The sequence below is a fragment of the Oscarella lobularis genome, chromosome 2 (assembly GCF_947507565.1).
Source record: "Oscarella lobularis chromosome 2, ooOscLobu1.1, whole genome shotgun sequence".
In the NCBI taxonomy this organism is placed as follows: domain Eukaryota; kingdom Metazoa; phylum Porifera; class Homoscleromorpha; order Homosclerophorida; family Oscarellidae; genus Oscarella; species Oscarella lobularis.
In genome coordinates this window covers 3,250,081-3,261,101 of record NC_089176.1, presented here as the reverse complement: position 1 = coordinate 3,261,101, position 11,021 = coordinate 3,250,081, and the positions used below count along the sequence as shown (strand labels likewise).

The 11,021-nt window shown below is 48.0% G+C and overlaps 3 protein-coding genes across 3 annotated transcripts; all 3 read right to left on the bottom strand.

Moving 5' to 3' along the window:
- Positions 1-266: 266 nt before the first annotated feature.
- LOC136183684 (activating signal cointegrator 1-like) lies at positions 267-3,314 on the bottom strand. Its single transcript, XM_065970403.1, has 11 exons — positions 3,194-3,314; positions 2,496-3,140; positions 2,245-2,444; positions 2,086-2,189; positions 1,846-2,036; positions 1,675-1,796; positions 1,528-1,619; positions 1,379-1,475; positions 1,093-1,333; positions 965-1,037; positions 267-910 (listed from the first exon to the last, which is right to left on the bottom strand). The coding sequence occupies exons 1-9, from the start codon at positions 3,277-3,279 to the stop codon at positions 1,272-1,274; spliced, it is 1,599 nt and encodes a 532-aa protein (XP_065826475.1). The 5' UTR covers positions 3,280-3,314; the 3' UTR covers positions 267-910; positions 965-1,037; positions 1,093-1,271.
- A 31-nt stretch (positions 3,315-3,345) lies between these two features.
- Positions 3,346-6,579, bottom strand: LOC136183681 (sodium/hydrogen exchanger 9B2-like). The gene is made up of 8 exons (XM_065970402.1): positions 6,497-6,579; positions 4,979-6,449; positions 4,743-4,918; positions 4,472-4,578; positions 4,240-4,395; positions 4,066-4,174; positions 3,826-3,962; positions 3,346-3,754 (listed from the first exon to the last, which is right to left on the bottom strand). The coding sequence occupies exons 1-8, from the start codon at positions 6,510-6,512 to the stop codon at positions 3,416-3,418; spliced, it is 2,511 nt and encodes an 836-aa protein (XP_065826474.1). The 5' UTR covers positions 6,513-6,579; the 3' UTR covers positions 3,346-3,415.
- A 92-nt stretch (positions 6,580-6,671) lies between these two features.
- On the bottom strand, positions 6,672-10,873 carry LOC136183680 (uncharacterized). The gene is made up of 27 exons (XM_065970401.1): positions 10,791-10,873; positions 10,615-10,741; positions 10,495-10,561; positions 10,363-10,449; positions 10,269-10,304; positions 10,155-10,210; positions 10,056-10,105; positions 9,931-10,010; positions 9,780-9,878; positions 9,682-9,731; positions 9,580-9,632; positions 9,490-9,527; positions 9,386-9,429; positions 9,225-9,321; positions 9,109-9,170; positions 8,909-9,059; positions 8,804-8,857; positions 8,650-8,742; positions 8,357-8,590; positions 8,211-8,303; positions 8,086-8,154; positions 7,800-8,029; positions 7,624-7,750; positions 7,497-7,577; positions 7,236-7,446; positions 7,120-7,186; positions 6,672-7,073 (listed from the first exon to the last, which is right to left on the bottom strand). Exons 1-27 carry the CDS (start codon positions 10,837-10,839, stop codon positions 6,833-6,835), a joined length of 2,646 nt encoding a protein of 881 aa, XP_065826473.1. The 5' UTR covers positions 10,840-10,873; the 3' UTR covers positions 6,672-6,832.
- Positions 10,874-11,021: the final 148 nt, after the last annotated feature.

Here is an 11,021-nt window from a genome sequence, read left to right as displayed (position 1 = left end):
TGGGAGAATAGGCGCTGCGGCACGTGGAACGTAGGTCAAGGAAGTCATCATCTAAACCCTTCGCGCTTTATACAGGTTCAGTGTACTTCAAGGATATGTCTGTAGAAAAGCTTAGAATCTTTGACTGCTGAGTCAATCCCCTACAATTAGGAATAAAGAGTCACGTAATCATGTCATGCAGCAGAGGCAACCGTACGTTGCGGCCTGTTCTCGTCTGTCCAAATCGCTAATAATAGCATGAAGCAATTCCGAAGAAGACTTAATAAGAAAACAAATGAAAATGAAACGCAAACGCTAAAAGCATTGAGTGTCCATGCCCCAAGGCTCCAACTAGTTAAATATATCCGCGGTACACTATAAAGACCACTTCTGCATATGATAACTGCTTAGTCTGAATTGACGCAAACTCGTTTGCATCAATTCATATCATGATTATGGCTTGCCACTCGGCTCCTACGAGCGAATTGCCTGTCTATATAGTCTACTCAGTGACATAGAGCCAGCGTAATGTCTGCGGAGAACGCACGTCTTTGTTTGGTTCAAGAAAGACAATGAATATAACTTAGTCCAAAAACGAGTAGCACGCAAGGAACGTTGAGACTGATTGATTCCATGAATCAAACGAGCTAACTAAGACGTTCTAACGGCCCAGCGTCTGTTGATTGCATATGTAATAACTGACTGAACCAGTGGAGATCGTGTTGACATTAAAGTGCTACGGACTGCTTCAAAGCAGTTGGGGTCTAGTTTAGGGCAGTTTAGTGTGGAGAGAAGCTTGAATAACGCGTAAAACATTGATACCATACCTCGACGACGTGTACGTAGTGAAGAGGATAGATGAGTAGTATTCCTGTGACTCCCTCTCCTTGGTATTTCTGCTGATACTGCTTGAACAGTTTCTCCGAGAAGGCTGCGTAGAGAAAACTGCTGCGTTTTCGCGTTTTTTTCTTGCCTTAGCACTTACATCCCAAGTCACGTCGTTCTGTTGCACCCGTTCCTAGTCGGCCTAGGTAAACGATTCGATGGACGAGCGACTTCTGTGGGTGCAACTTTGTCTGAGAGTTCGAAAACGAAAAGTTTGGGAAGCCTCACCTTATTTAGGGCTCTGTTTCGTTCGAGAACCGCATCAAATAACGACAGGCGACCCATCGATGATTCTGCGGGCTCCGAAACACTTCTAGAACGGCTCATCTCCTTCCTTGACAACGAACACATATACGGGAGCCGTGCAGATAACACGTGGTAGCACAGAATCAATAAATAAACTCTTCTCAGCTAAGCGTAAGGTTTATTCCTTTCTTAGCTGCCTCGTGCGTCTTTTTGTCCAACTTCCCTAAAATACAAAATTAATAGCGCAAGATAACGCCCACTAACATACATATTTTGTGTTGGCCTTTGACCGGAAATCGAACAACAAGCTCCCGAGCATTTTCACAGATGAAGACGTAAGGAGAACTCGATTCACCGTTGAGAAACTACAAAACAAACATCATACACCCAGGCTAGACCCTTCCTTAGCAATGCTACCTGTTGACGATAATCTTCTTGAGCCATACAGTCCACAACATCAACGCAGCCGAGAAGACAGCCAGAAGGATAGGATTCCGGAAAATGAATATCTATATGTACAAGTATTCCCCATTGTGTAACTATTCGTTATGTGCTGTTTCTCACTGCCAAGCAGTCTTCGGTACTCGGACTCAACTTCGGCTATGTCATCATCGCTTGGAATTTTTGCTGTGGCGGCGATCCACAGTCTCCCACGATGAGCCGTGTACCACGTCCGACCTTCGTGTCTACGTGAAAAAGAGTTTAATTAATAAATATTATCTCTCGTGACTGTACTTCTTGATGCCCATGACGAGAAGAAGAGCCCAGGGCTGATGCATGCTCAAGCACATTCCATCGTCTCCCATTTCTAGATATTCTTTATCTTGTATTCGAAGTCGCTGCAATTTGTCAAGCCGTCCAGACGACGCTTCAGATGACTCGATTTCTCGTTTCTTTGCCGGCAACTTGCTGCCACCGTCTCGAAACTAAACATCCCATTCAGAAAACATCCTTATATTTTATTAATTAACCCACTTTAGGTCTAAGCTGAAGAACGTTTGGATCGACGAGACGATCTTCTGTCATGTCCTCCACTCTCTTGACAGTCAGATCAGCCAACAAGCCGGAGTCATACGAAGCTTTAGTTAATTAAGGAATTTACGTGAGCTACGCATTCTCTTTTTAATGACTCACCTTCTTCTCCCTCTTCCAATAGCCGACGCCCGGCAAAGTCAAGCGTGAACTTTTTCTTCGACAAACGCGATCCCTTTCGCACTTCGCGAAGTTCATCTTCGCGTTGTTTCAGTGCGCGACGCTCCTCGGGCGACAGCCACTGATTTGTCTCACTTGCAAAGTAGTCCATCTCATCGTCTATCACCTTAGTCCGCCTCTCGCTATAATTTGTGATTTGTAAATAATTATTTTAGCGCTTATATTAATTAAACCTTGTCCTATCGAACTCGATGAGCCTATCCTTGTGCTTAATCGCTTTCGCTAACGCTGCATCCCTTTCCTCCTTCATTCGAGCGAACTTCTCGCTCAATTTTCGTCCGCGTTTCGTATCACCTGCAATCAGTTGAAGGTCGCGCGGCGAATAGACGCACGTGCCGCAAAAGAGACAGGGTCCCGATCCCTCTTGCACGCAGACAATTCGACCGCAATTCGTGCAATTGTTCACGAGTTCGTGACGTTGAGCGAGACACTGACACGCGTGACGTCCAGGAATTCGAGCAGTGATGACGTCGCTTTCCGCAATAGGTAGGAATTTGGCACGTTTCTGCCTTTTCACTTCCGGCACTACTTCCCGCCGCTTTTCCTCTTCTTTTCTGACTGGTTGCGCGGGGCGACGCGCTTGCGCAGCGGGCGGAAAATTTTCCGGATCTTTTTTCTTTCCGCGAATGAAGACGACGTCTTCGCGTTTCGGTTTGACGTACATTTCCGTTTCGGCCACGGCGACGACGGGACGTTGCGACGGCGACTTCCAGCGTCGTCGAGCGTCGTCGACGATGCGTCGGGCGCGCTTTCCGTCGCCGAGCAGTCCGACGAGATAGCCTTCGACGTCGTCCGCCGTCTCCATCGTCGCAACGTATCTGGCGAACGCGAGACGTGCGAATATACGAAAGCGAGGGCTCGGAGGGCTTACTTTACCACGTCGGCGTAGTCGTCGGGCGACGCTTGAAAGAACTGCGCCAGCGCCGAAGAGAGCCGCTGCGCCGATTCGTCGGACATGGTCCTGTTTCACAGATTCTTGCAATACGAATACGGGATCTCTTTTCCCAGATTTTCAGGCACGTGTGACTTTGTGAACCTACCCAATCTGTTCTACTGTGTAGTGGTTTTAGAAAAATAAAAAAATGCTATTCTGTCATACGTTCGTCTCGCCCATGACTGCGACGATCTCCGGCCGTACGTCCTCTTCTCCCGCTCCTTCGCCGTCGTCAAACATACCCATGTTGCCGTCCTCTTCTTCCATGTCAGCTAGACGAATTTTAGGCGAACGAATTTCGTCGCTTTGAGGCTCCTCTTGATCCGATTCCTTTTTGAGTAATCTCGGGCCGGAAAATTTGATGGCAGCTGCTCCCAACGGAGCGCTGCACACGATGACCAGAAAGGCAATTATTAGCACTGTCCTTCCCAATTCGACTTCCTCCTGGCTATTGTTTCGTTCCAGTGCTGTGTCGTAAGCAATAGATCCAACAGCTGCCTATCAACACATAAAAGTAGAGAGGTACAGTAGTTAAGTAGGCCAACTAAAAGAGGTTGATTTAGGGATACTTGAACGGTTGCTTTTGGAAGCCAAGACAAGGCAACAAACAGCTTTTCCTTCGTGCTGAATCCTTGACCCAATACGGCAACATATGACACGGCGATACGAACGAGAAGAGCAATAACCATGCAAGCAATAGCCAGACCTAAACAAAACGACAGAGTAATTTCCCTCAAGTGTGTACAAAATTAACTAAACTAGCTGCAATTATCATTTTCTGTTTATTAGAGCCTTGACTTGCTACATACCGACTACATTGCCAGTGAGACAATTAATTTCGACAGCTGCGCCGATCAGGCCAAAGAGCATGGGCTGAGCGAGCTGCCACATCATGTTGTAGCCCACGGCGACAATGACCTTCGTGTAAGACAAAAAAAGCATATAGGTAACTCTAATAAAATGATTAGAGCCAAAAGACGTACGCTATCCTCTTTCCAGCCGTAGGCGCAGACAAACGATGCGACGAGCACGCCCAGAGCGCCGGCGCCCGTGAAGTGCACCTGTCGGCTGCCAAAAACGGCGAACAGGCCACAGGCGAGCAAATACAGAAGCCGGTTGCGCGCTTTGAAGCCAGTCGACTGCGTAGTTCCGAAAGACAAAACAAATAGGACTTCGTTTGCGGGCGACGAGTGAACGTCAGAAGAAAAGCCAAACCATGTCTTCGCTGGGAAGAATCCACGCGACGACGCCGACCAGTATCCCGCCGCCGAGACCGAGAACGAGTTCAAGGGGACCGCGAAATATATTAAACACGAGATTGCCTAGAGTAAAAATAGATCAGTATATAGGAAAACATTTTAGACTCCCGCAAGGGTGTAGATAGCAAAAATCATTCAAAGGGTTCCACTGTAATATTTGTGAAAGAGAAGGTGTTTAGACAAGGGTTTCTTTCTATAGAGACTCCTAATACACGATCTTGACTGACCTTCGGAGAAGGCGAGTCCGAGCGATATACCGAATCCGCTGATGGCGAGGACGTCGTCGATAGACGCGGCGGCGATGACCATGGTAGGAATGCCCTTTTCGACGCCGTACTTTCGCTTTTGCAAATCGAGCAGGCCGGGAACGACGACGGCGGGAGAAACAGCCGCCACGACAAATCTTTCAATTAAAAAAGACAAAACGATTATAAACCCTCGCGTAGATCGACAAACCCCTTACCCTGCCGTGAATCCCCAAGCCCAAGGCAGATCCAAGAGAAATCGGCTGACGATTGCGAAGATGAGCGACTCGGCGAGACACGGTAGAAAGGCGAGACGGAGCACGACGTACTTGAGTCGCTTCAGCGCTCTCGGATTCAAACCGAGACCGGCACGACTCAAAATGACGACGAGCGCGACGGATCGTAACGCCGACGACCACGCCTGGTTCAAACAGAAACAATGACCGCACACCGTCACGTTCGTCGAAGTCAAATTCGACGAATTCGACGAATCGCCGCCACAGCTGCCTTTCTCCGACGAATCGACGAGCAAGGGAATATTGCCGTATAGAAAGCCGGCGATGAGCATGCCGACGAGCGGCGGCAAATAGATAATTCGCGCGAGAAAGCCGCCAAGTGCGGCGAGCACGACGAGCAGAATGAACGCGAAAACGTCGGAGCACGGCAAAACGAGAGAGCCGAATATCGCCCAGGCGGCACCGTAGCACAGAAGAACGACGACGAGACGCGTCGCATACCAAGCGACGCGTCCGCGCGGTCGCGCTTTCGCCACGCAGCGGCAAAAGCGACTACAGAACGACGACGATTCCGCGTTCGACGTATCGCTCTTGTTGTCGTCCTCGACGTGCTGCGCGTGCATGTTCACCAAACTCAATCGTCGCGGCCCCGTCGGCGGCGAAGGTGACTCCAGAGTAGTCTCACTTGGCGGCTTGAGTCGAAGCGAAAGTGGGCGCACTGCGCGACGATCTTGCACGTGTGTTGACGCGCTGCTGTTCGGCTGCCAGGATCGTCGTTTCTGGTAATATCGACGTCGCGTGTCGACGTCATACTTCGGCTGATCCTCGATACCGTGAAAAGTTTTCGATCTGACTGGATAGTGTCGTTGCTGCTGGGACGCCGATCGACTTCTAGGATCATCGTGGTTGCTATAGCGATGAGGCGGATCCGACCAACCACGCGATTTCCGGTTTTCGCCGTCGCCGGCACCGCGCACTTGAACGTGAATGCCACGCCCCTTTTCCGGCAACGGCGACGAGAACGACGACGACGACGACGACAAACGATGTTTCGAATGTTCTGCTTCTCTTTCTTCGTCGTCGTCGTCGTCTCGTCGTTCCTTAGGCGATCGCGTGCGACGAAGTACGATCGTGTCGAGACTGTCGCCCGACGACGACAGCGGGTACGACGCGGACGCGCGAAAGAAGTCGCGACTGTTGCGCACGGCGTTCGTCTGCAATTGAGCCGGCTCGGGCGCCCGGAGCGATTCGCGTCGACTCGGCGTCGTCGCCGTCGCCGAAATGCGAAGCGCGCTGTTGTTCGGATTCCCTCGTTTTGGCGAGAGAGTACCGTTCGGCGGCGACGGCGACGGCGTTTCGTCGGGCGGACTGCCCGGAGCGAGTCGCGATTGGAGGAGGAGGCGAGGAGATAGGCTGTCCATTAGGAGTCGGTCTTCTTGAGCCGACTGTTCGTCTGCGTGGAAACTGGTTAGGTGACGGCGTGACTTTTTCGACGCTTACCGTCGTGGCTGCTCATGTTGGACGATCGCTGGCGTTCTTTCGGACCGCACTACACGCCACTACTGTCCACAGACAGAAACAAATACGTTAACGTGCGCATCATCTTGTCACAATCACCTCGAAGCCAGAACATCCGGTGTCGTAAACAAAACTGTGATTGTGCGTCCGGTTCAAAACAAAAAAATTTTTAGTTGTAAGGAATGATGCATCGTATTGACGTAGAGTTGTTGACACATGCAAATGAGAATAAAACTAGCCAAAAAGATCAGTGTGCATTGCGCTACTTTTTCTAGCGACAACTAAAAGATAAAATGCTTATGCTAAATCGACTTACTGTCACGCGGTCCTATGCTCGCTCATGAACTTCTGCCTCACTTCCACTGCTCTTCTATGAGCTTCGAGGCCCTCCAGCGAAGCGAGCGCACAGACCGTTGATCCAATGCTCTCAATTCCTTCCTCGGTCACCACCTGCGACGTCAAATGCTTCTGAAACGTGGCCGTCGACACGCCGCTGTACATTCTCGCGTAGCCGTACGTTGGCAAGGTGTGATTCGTCCCAGAAGCGTAGTCGCCACAACTGAAAAAAATACAGTTCCCGAAAAAATCAAATATACTATTTGTACCTTTCTGTGGAAAACGGACCCAGAAAGAGAGAGCCAGCATTCTGTACCAGATCTATCCACTCATTACCTGCAGTAGAGCAAATGACGAGGTGCCCCAAATATATAGGAATTCATACCGGGTTTCTCAGTGTTGATGATGAGATGTTCCGGAGCGTACATATTGGCAAAAGCCGAAGCGTCGCGCGCGTTTGAGGTCACCATTACGAAACTCTTTGCAATCGACCGTCGGGCCACGTCTCGTCGAGGAAGAGCATCCAATTGTCGACTCAACTCAGAAACGATGTCATTCATTTTTGCGTCGGTCATAGAATACGAAACGAGAACAACCTGGAAAATATTTTCTACCGAAAATCAATAAGTGCATGTAATTTATTCACCTGACTATCGGGACCGTGCTCAGCCTGAGACAATAAGTCAGCGGCAACAAATTCAGAACTTGCAGTATTATCAGCAATAACCTGATGATAAGAGTTAGACCATAGACGGCATCTCTTGGCCACTTACCATTACTTCTGATGGACCAGCGGGCATGTCAATGCTGACGCACGCCGACGCGTCGTTTTGCACGAGAAGCTTCGCCGCCGTCACGAACTGATTTCCAGGACCGCAAATCTTGTCCACTTTGGGAACACTAAAAAAGAAAACTTGGCGTATTATTGTCAAGAATTCGACTATTTCACGTTTTTGTCCCGTAAGCCATGGCTGCTATGGCTTGCGCTCCGCCGGCAAGAAGAACGCACTTTGCGTTCATCTTTTTTGCAATGTAGAGAATTTCGTGCGAAACGGAGCCACTGGAATTGGGCGGCGAGGCGAGAACGATTTCTCGGCATCCCGCCACTTTGGCGGGAACGCCGAGCATGATGGCCGTTGAAGGAAGAACAGCCGAACCACCAGGAACATAGAGACCAACCTTAGGTAAACAACAACGAATATAAAAGAAACGACAAACATTCTGCAAAAAATCACTTTTTCTATTGAACGCACGTGGCGCGAGCAAACGACTCCGGGCGCCGTTTCCACGACTAAGGGCTTTGGCTAAACGGACGCTACAGTGAGGAGATAGTACGACTATGGGGCCCTGCGTTATTTGCCTCCAGTTGCGCTGCGTGAAAGACGTGCACGTTGTGCCATGCTTTGTCTATAGCCGATTTGATTTCAGGCGAAAGAGCCGCGGCAGCCGATTCCTACATACTGCCGTTATCGACTACTCTAGCACATATATTCGATTTTTAATTACTATTGATATTTTAGAGAGATCGATGACGGGCGATTCCAAGTCAACTTTGTCAAATTTCTTTGTCAATTCGACTAGAGCGAGATCGCCTCTCTTTTTGACGTCATCCATAATTGGAGCAACGATGTTGTAGACGGATGACGCCGAAGACTGAGCGGGACGTTGGCACAGAGCCAGGCGATCCTTGTTGGACATATCAGAAAAGACAAAGCATTTCAAGGGAATGTCACAAATTCCCTAACGTAGAGAGAGACATTTGATAAACTACATATAAACGATGTATCCAATAAAAGTACTTCTTGTTTCAGGGGGTAGATTGTGTGACAAGATAGAGTATCTTCAAGAGCAGGAGCAGTAGGAGGAGGAGGAGGAGGAGGAAGAGCTGCCGTCTAAACAAGCAAAAATAATCAATAACAGTTTTGAATGCGCTCGACTCTCTCTCTCTCGAACTTCCTCCTTGGCGTCTCCCTTTCTCCTCTTCACTTTCAAAGCTCTTTGATCCAACTACGAGTAAATCGACTTAGTGCGCGTCTACCTCTTTCAATTTTCACTTGCAATTTTTTCGACGTCCGCCAACGACACGCCCGCCTTGGCGCATTTAACCAGGGTGAAATAAATGACGTCAGCTGCTTCCCAAGCGACGTCATCCGGAGCGTCGGCCTCATTCAATTCGCCGGCTTCTTCCAGTAATTTCGAACAAAGCAAACTGGAAAAACAAAGTCTTCTACACTAATCGCGTAATTGAATACTCGTACCTTTCATCGTTGAACAGCCTTTGGGTATACGATCCCTCAGGAGCCTTCCTTTTCCTCGACTCCTTATTAGAAATTCTAGTATAGAGACTACTACGAAAATTGACTTTTACTCTTACTAAGGTTCTCATCAAGGCTGGGATTCCTGTACCTGACCCAAAGCAGCTTCTCTGCAAAAGATGACAGAATCCGTTGCCATGTTGACGAACAACGAATCTTCCATGACGGGCAAAATAATATTAATTAATGTACAAACACTCTAGTGAATATCAGAACCGACTTCACGCAATCCGAATCGCAATCAATACTAATTCGAAGCAACTCCTAAGTAGAACATTAATTAATCAACTACTGTGCATATATATTTTTTCTTGTGATTTGTACTTGTATGTCACCAGACGTATCACCTTTGTACCACAAGCCTAAATATTTATTAATTAATAATGGGCGCCTCTTTCTTTCTATTCAAAGTACCCCGTTTTCTCGATTGGTAGACACCGCGTCTTGTTCTAACTGCTTCGCAAATACTAGACACTAAACTAGCAAAATGAACAAGCGAATGGAACGTCTATCAACCTTTCTCGACTTGAATAGACTAGGCCAAGAGCGACCCCATGTTCATCAGTCTAAAAACCCAATGCATTTTAACTAATATTACAGTAAAAGTGCGGTACCACTATCGTGGGAAAAAATCCATCTGGTCTGTCGCTAATTAGTGGAGCGGAAAGGAGTTCTCCTAGTCTAATTTCGTCTTTCAAAATCGCAGAATCCGCCTGAAGGTGAAAAGGCACGTGTACTTGGCACCCTTTTGTGAACAAGACCCACGTAAATATCTACGCCAATAGAATGCAAGAGCGCCACGTCGTGACTGGAAGTCAACGAGCAATAAATACTCAAAGAGCATCCTAGGAATCGATGTGAAAAGAACGCACGTGAAAATAACTCGTCACCTTGAGAAATAGCAGGCTTTATGCAAGACTTAAGTTCAGGAATAGGAGGACTAAATATCGAAATTGATTATTTCCAATGAAAACAAGACGAGTCCATACTTTGGAAATAGTTCAGGTGAAAAATGAAGCAAAACGTGTTTACAATCAGGCGGAACCTGAGAACTGAAAGTAGAACAGCGACAGCTGCAATTAATTAATTAATTAATGAAATACTTTTTTCAGCAATTCGACGACATTTGCAGTCCAGTTCTAAAAGAAACGACGCCATCTTGCGTGGTATTCAAATTTCAAAAGACTTGGGCTTTACTTCCGTATTATTAATCGAAATTTGCACAACAATCCGACTCCATGGCAAACCCGGAAGTAGATTATCAAGAGCTTCCAAATCAACAATCTATATCCTTTATAAAAACAAAATCCGACTACTAGAAAAGCGAACCAATTCGGTGCATCCAGCATCAAGCAAGGCAGAAGCGTTCTCTCGATCCGTACGCCCGCAATAAATCCTTGAGAATAAATGTATCGCATATTCTGACGAAGTCGATCGCGTATTATGCACCTGCACGGATAGTGAGTGAGAGCTCTTGCAACGACGCTTGCATTCTTTCCGTTTTCTGTGTCGTATAGAACGACTTGGCCGCACAGCTTCAACTTTTCCACCCAATCGCTGACGTCGCCGCACGATTCTTTGCGATGGCAATTGCGCACAGGTGCAAGAGACTCCTCTCGCCTTACCCTGAACGAAAGCGAAGCCACTGCGAACGGGAACGACAGGAATGATCATTGTGGCAGGGATCCCTGATTGTGGTTCGCGACGATCTAGCGCGCGTTGGTGACATGGCAATTCCACGTGGTCCCAAGGTTACACCTCCCTACTATGTAACTAGGAATATTCACCGTGAATATCTATCTGTGGTACTTTCATTAACCACGGATTCTCCCCTCAATCTCGCTCGTTGTGCCGTC

Coding starts and splice junctions, on each gene's coding strand:
- LOC136183684 (XM_065970403.1), bottom strand. CDS start 3,279: ATGTCCGACGAATCGGCGCAGCGGCTCTCTTCGGCGCTGGCGCAGTTC. Junction 2,445..2,495: donor ATCGAGTTCGATAGGACAAG/GTTTAATTAATA, acceptor CACAAATTATAG/CGAGAGGCGGACTAAGGTGA. Junction 2,037..2,085: donor TTCTTCAGCTTAGACCTAAA/GTGGGTTAATTA, acceptor TGGGATGTTTAG/TTTCGAGACGGTGGCAGCAA.
- LOC136183681 (XM_065970402.1), bottom strand. Junction 4,579..4,742: donor CGGACTCGCCTTCTCCGAAG/GTCAGTCAAGAT, acceptor TTTTTACTCTAG/GCAATCTCGTGTTTAATATA. Junction 4,396..4,471: donor TTCTTCCCAGCGAAGACATG/GTTTGGCTTTTC, acceptor GGAACTACGCAG/TCGACTGGCTTCAAAGCGCG.
- LOC136183680 (XM_065970401.1), bottom strand. CDS start 10,839: ATGATCATTCCTGTCGTTCCCGTTCGCAGTGGCTTCGCTTTCGTTCAG. Junction 10,106..10,154: donor TCACCTGAACTATTTCCAAA/GTATGGACTCGT, acceptor TTCGATATTTAG/TCCTCCTATTCCTGAACTTA. Junction 8,591..8,649: donor TCTACCCCCTGAAACAAGAA/GTACTTTTATTG, acceptor TCTCTACGTTAG/GGAATTTGTGACATTCCCTT.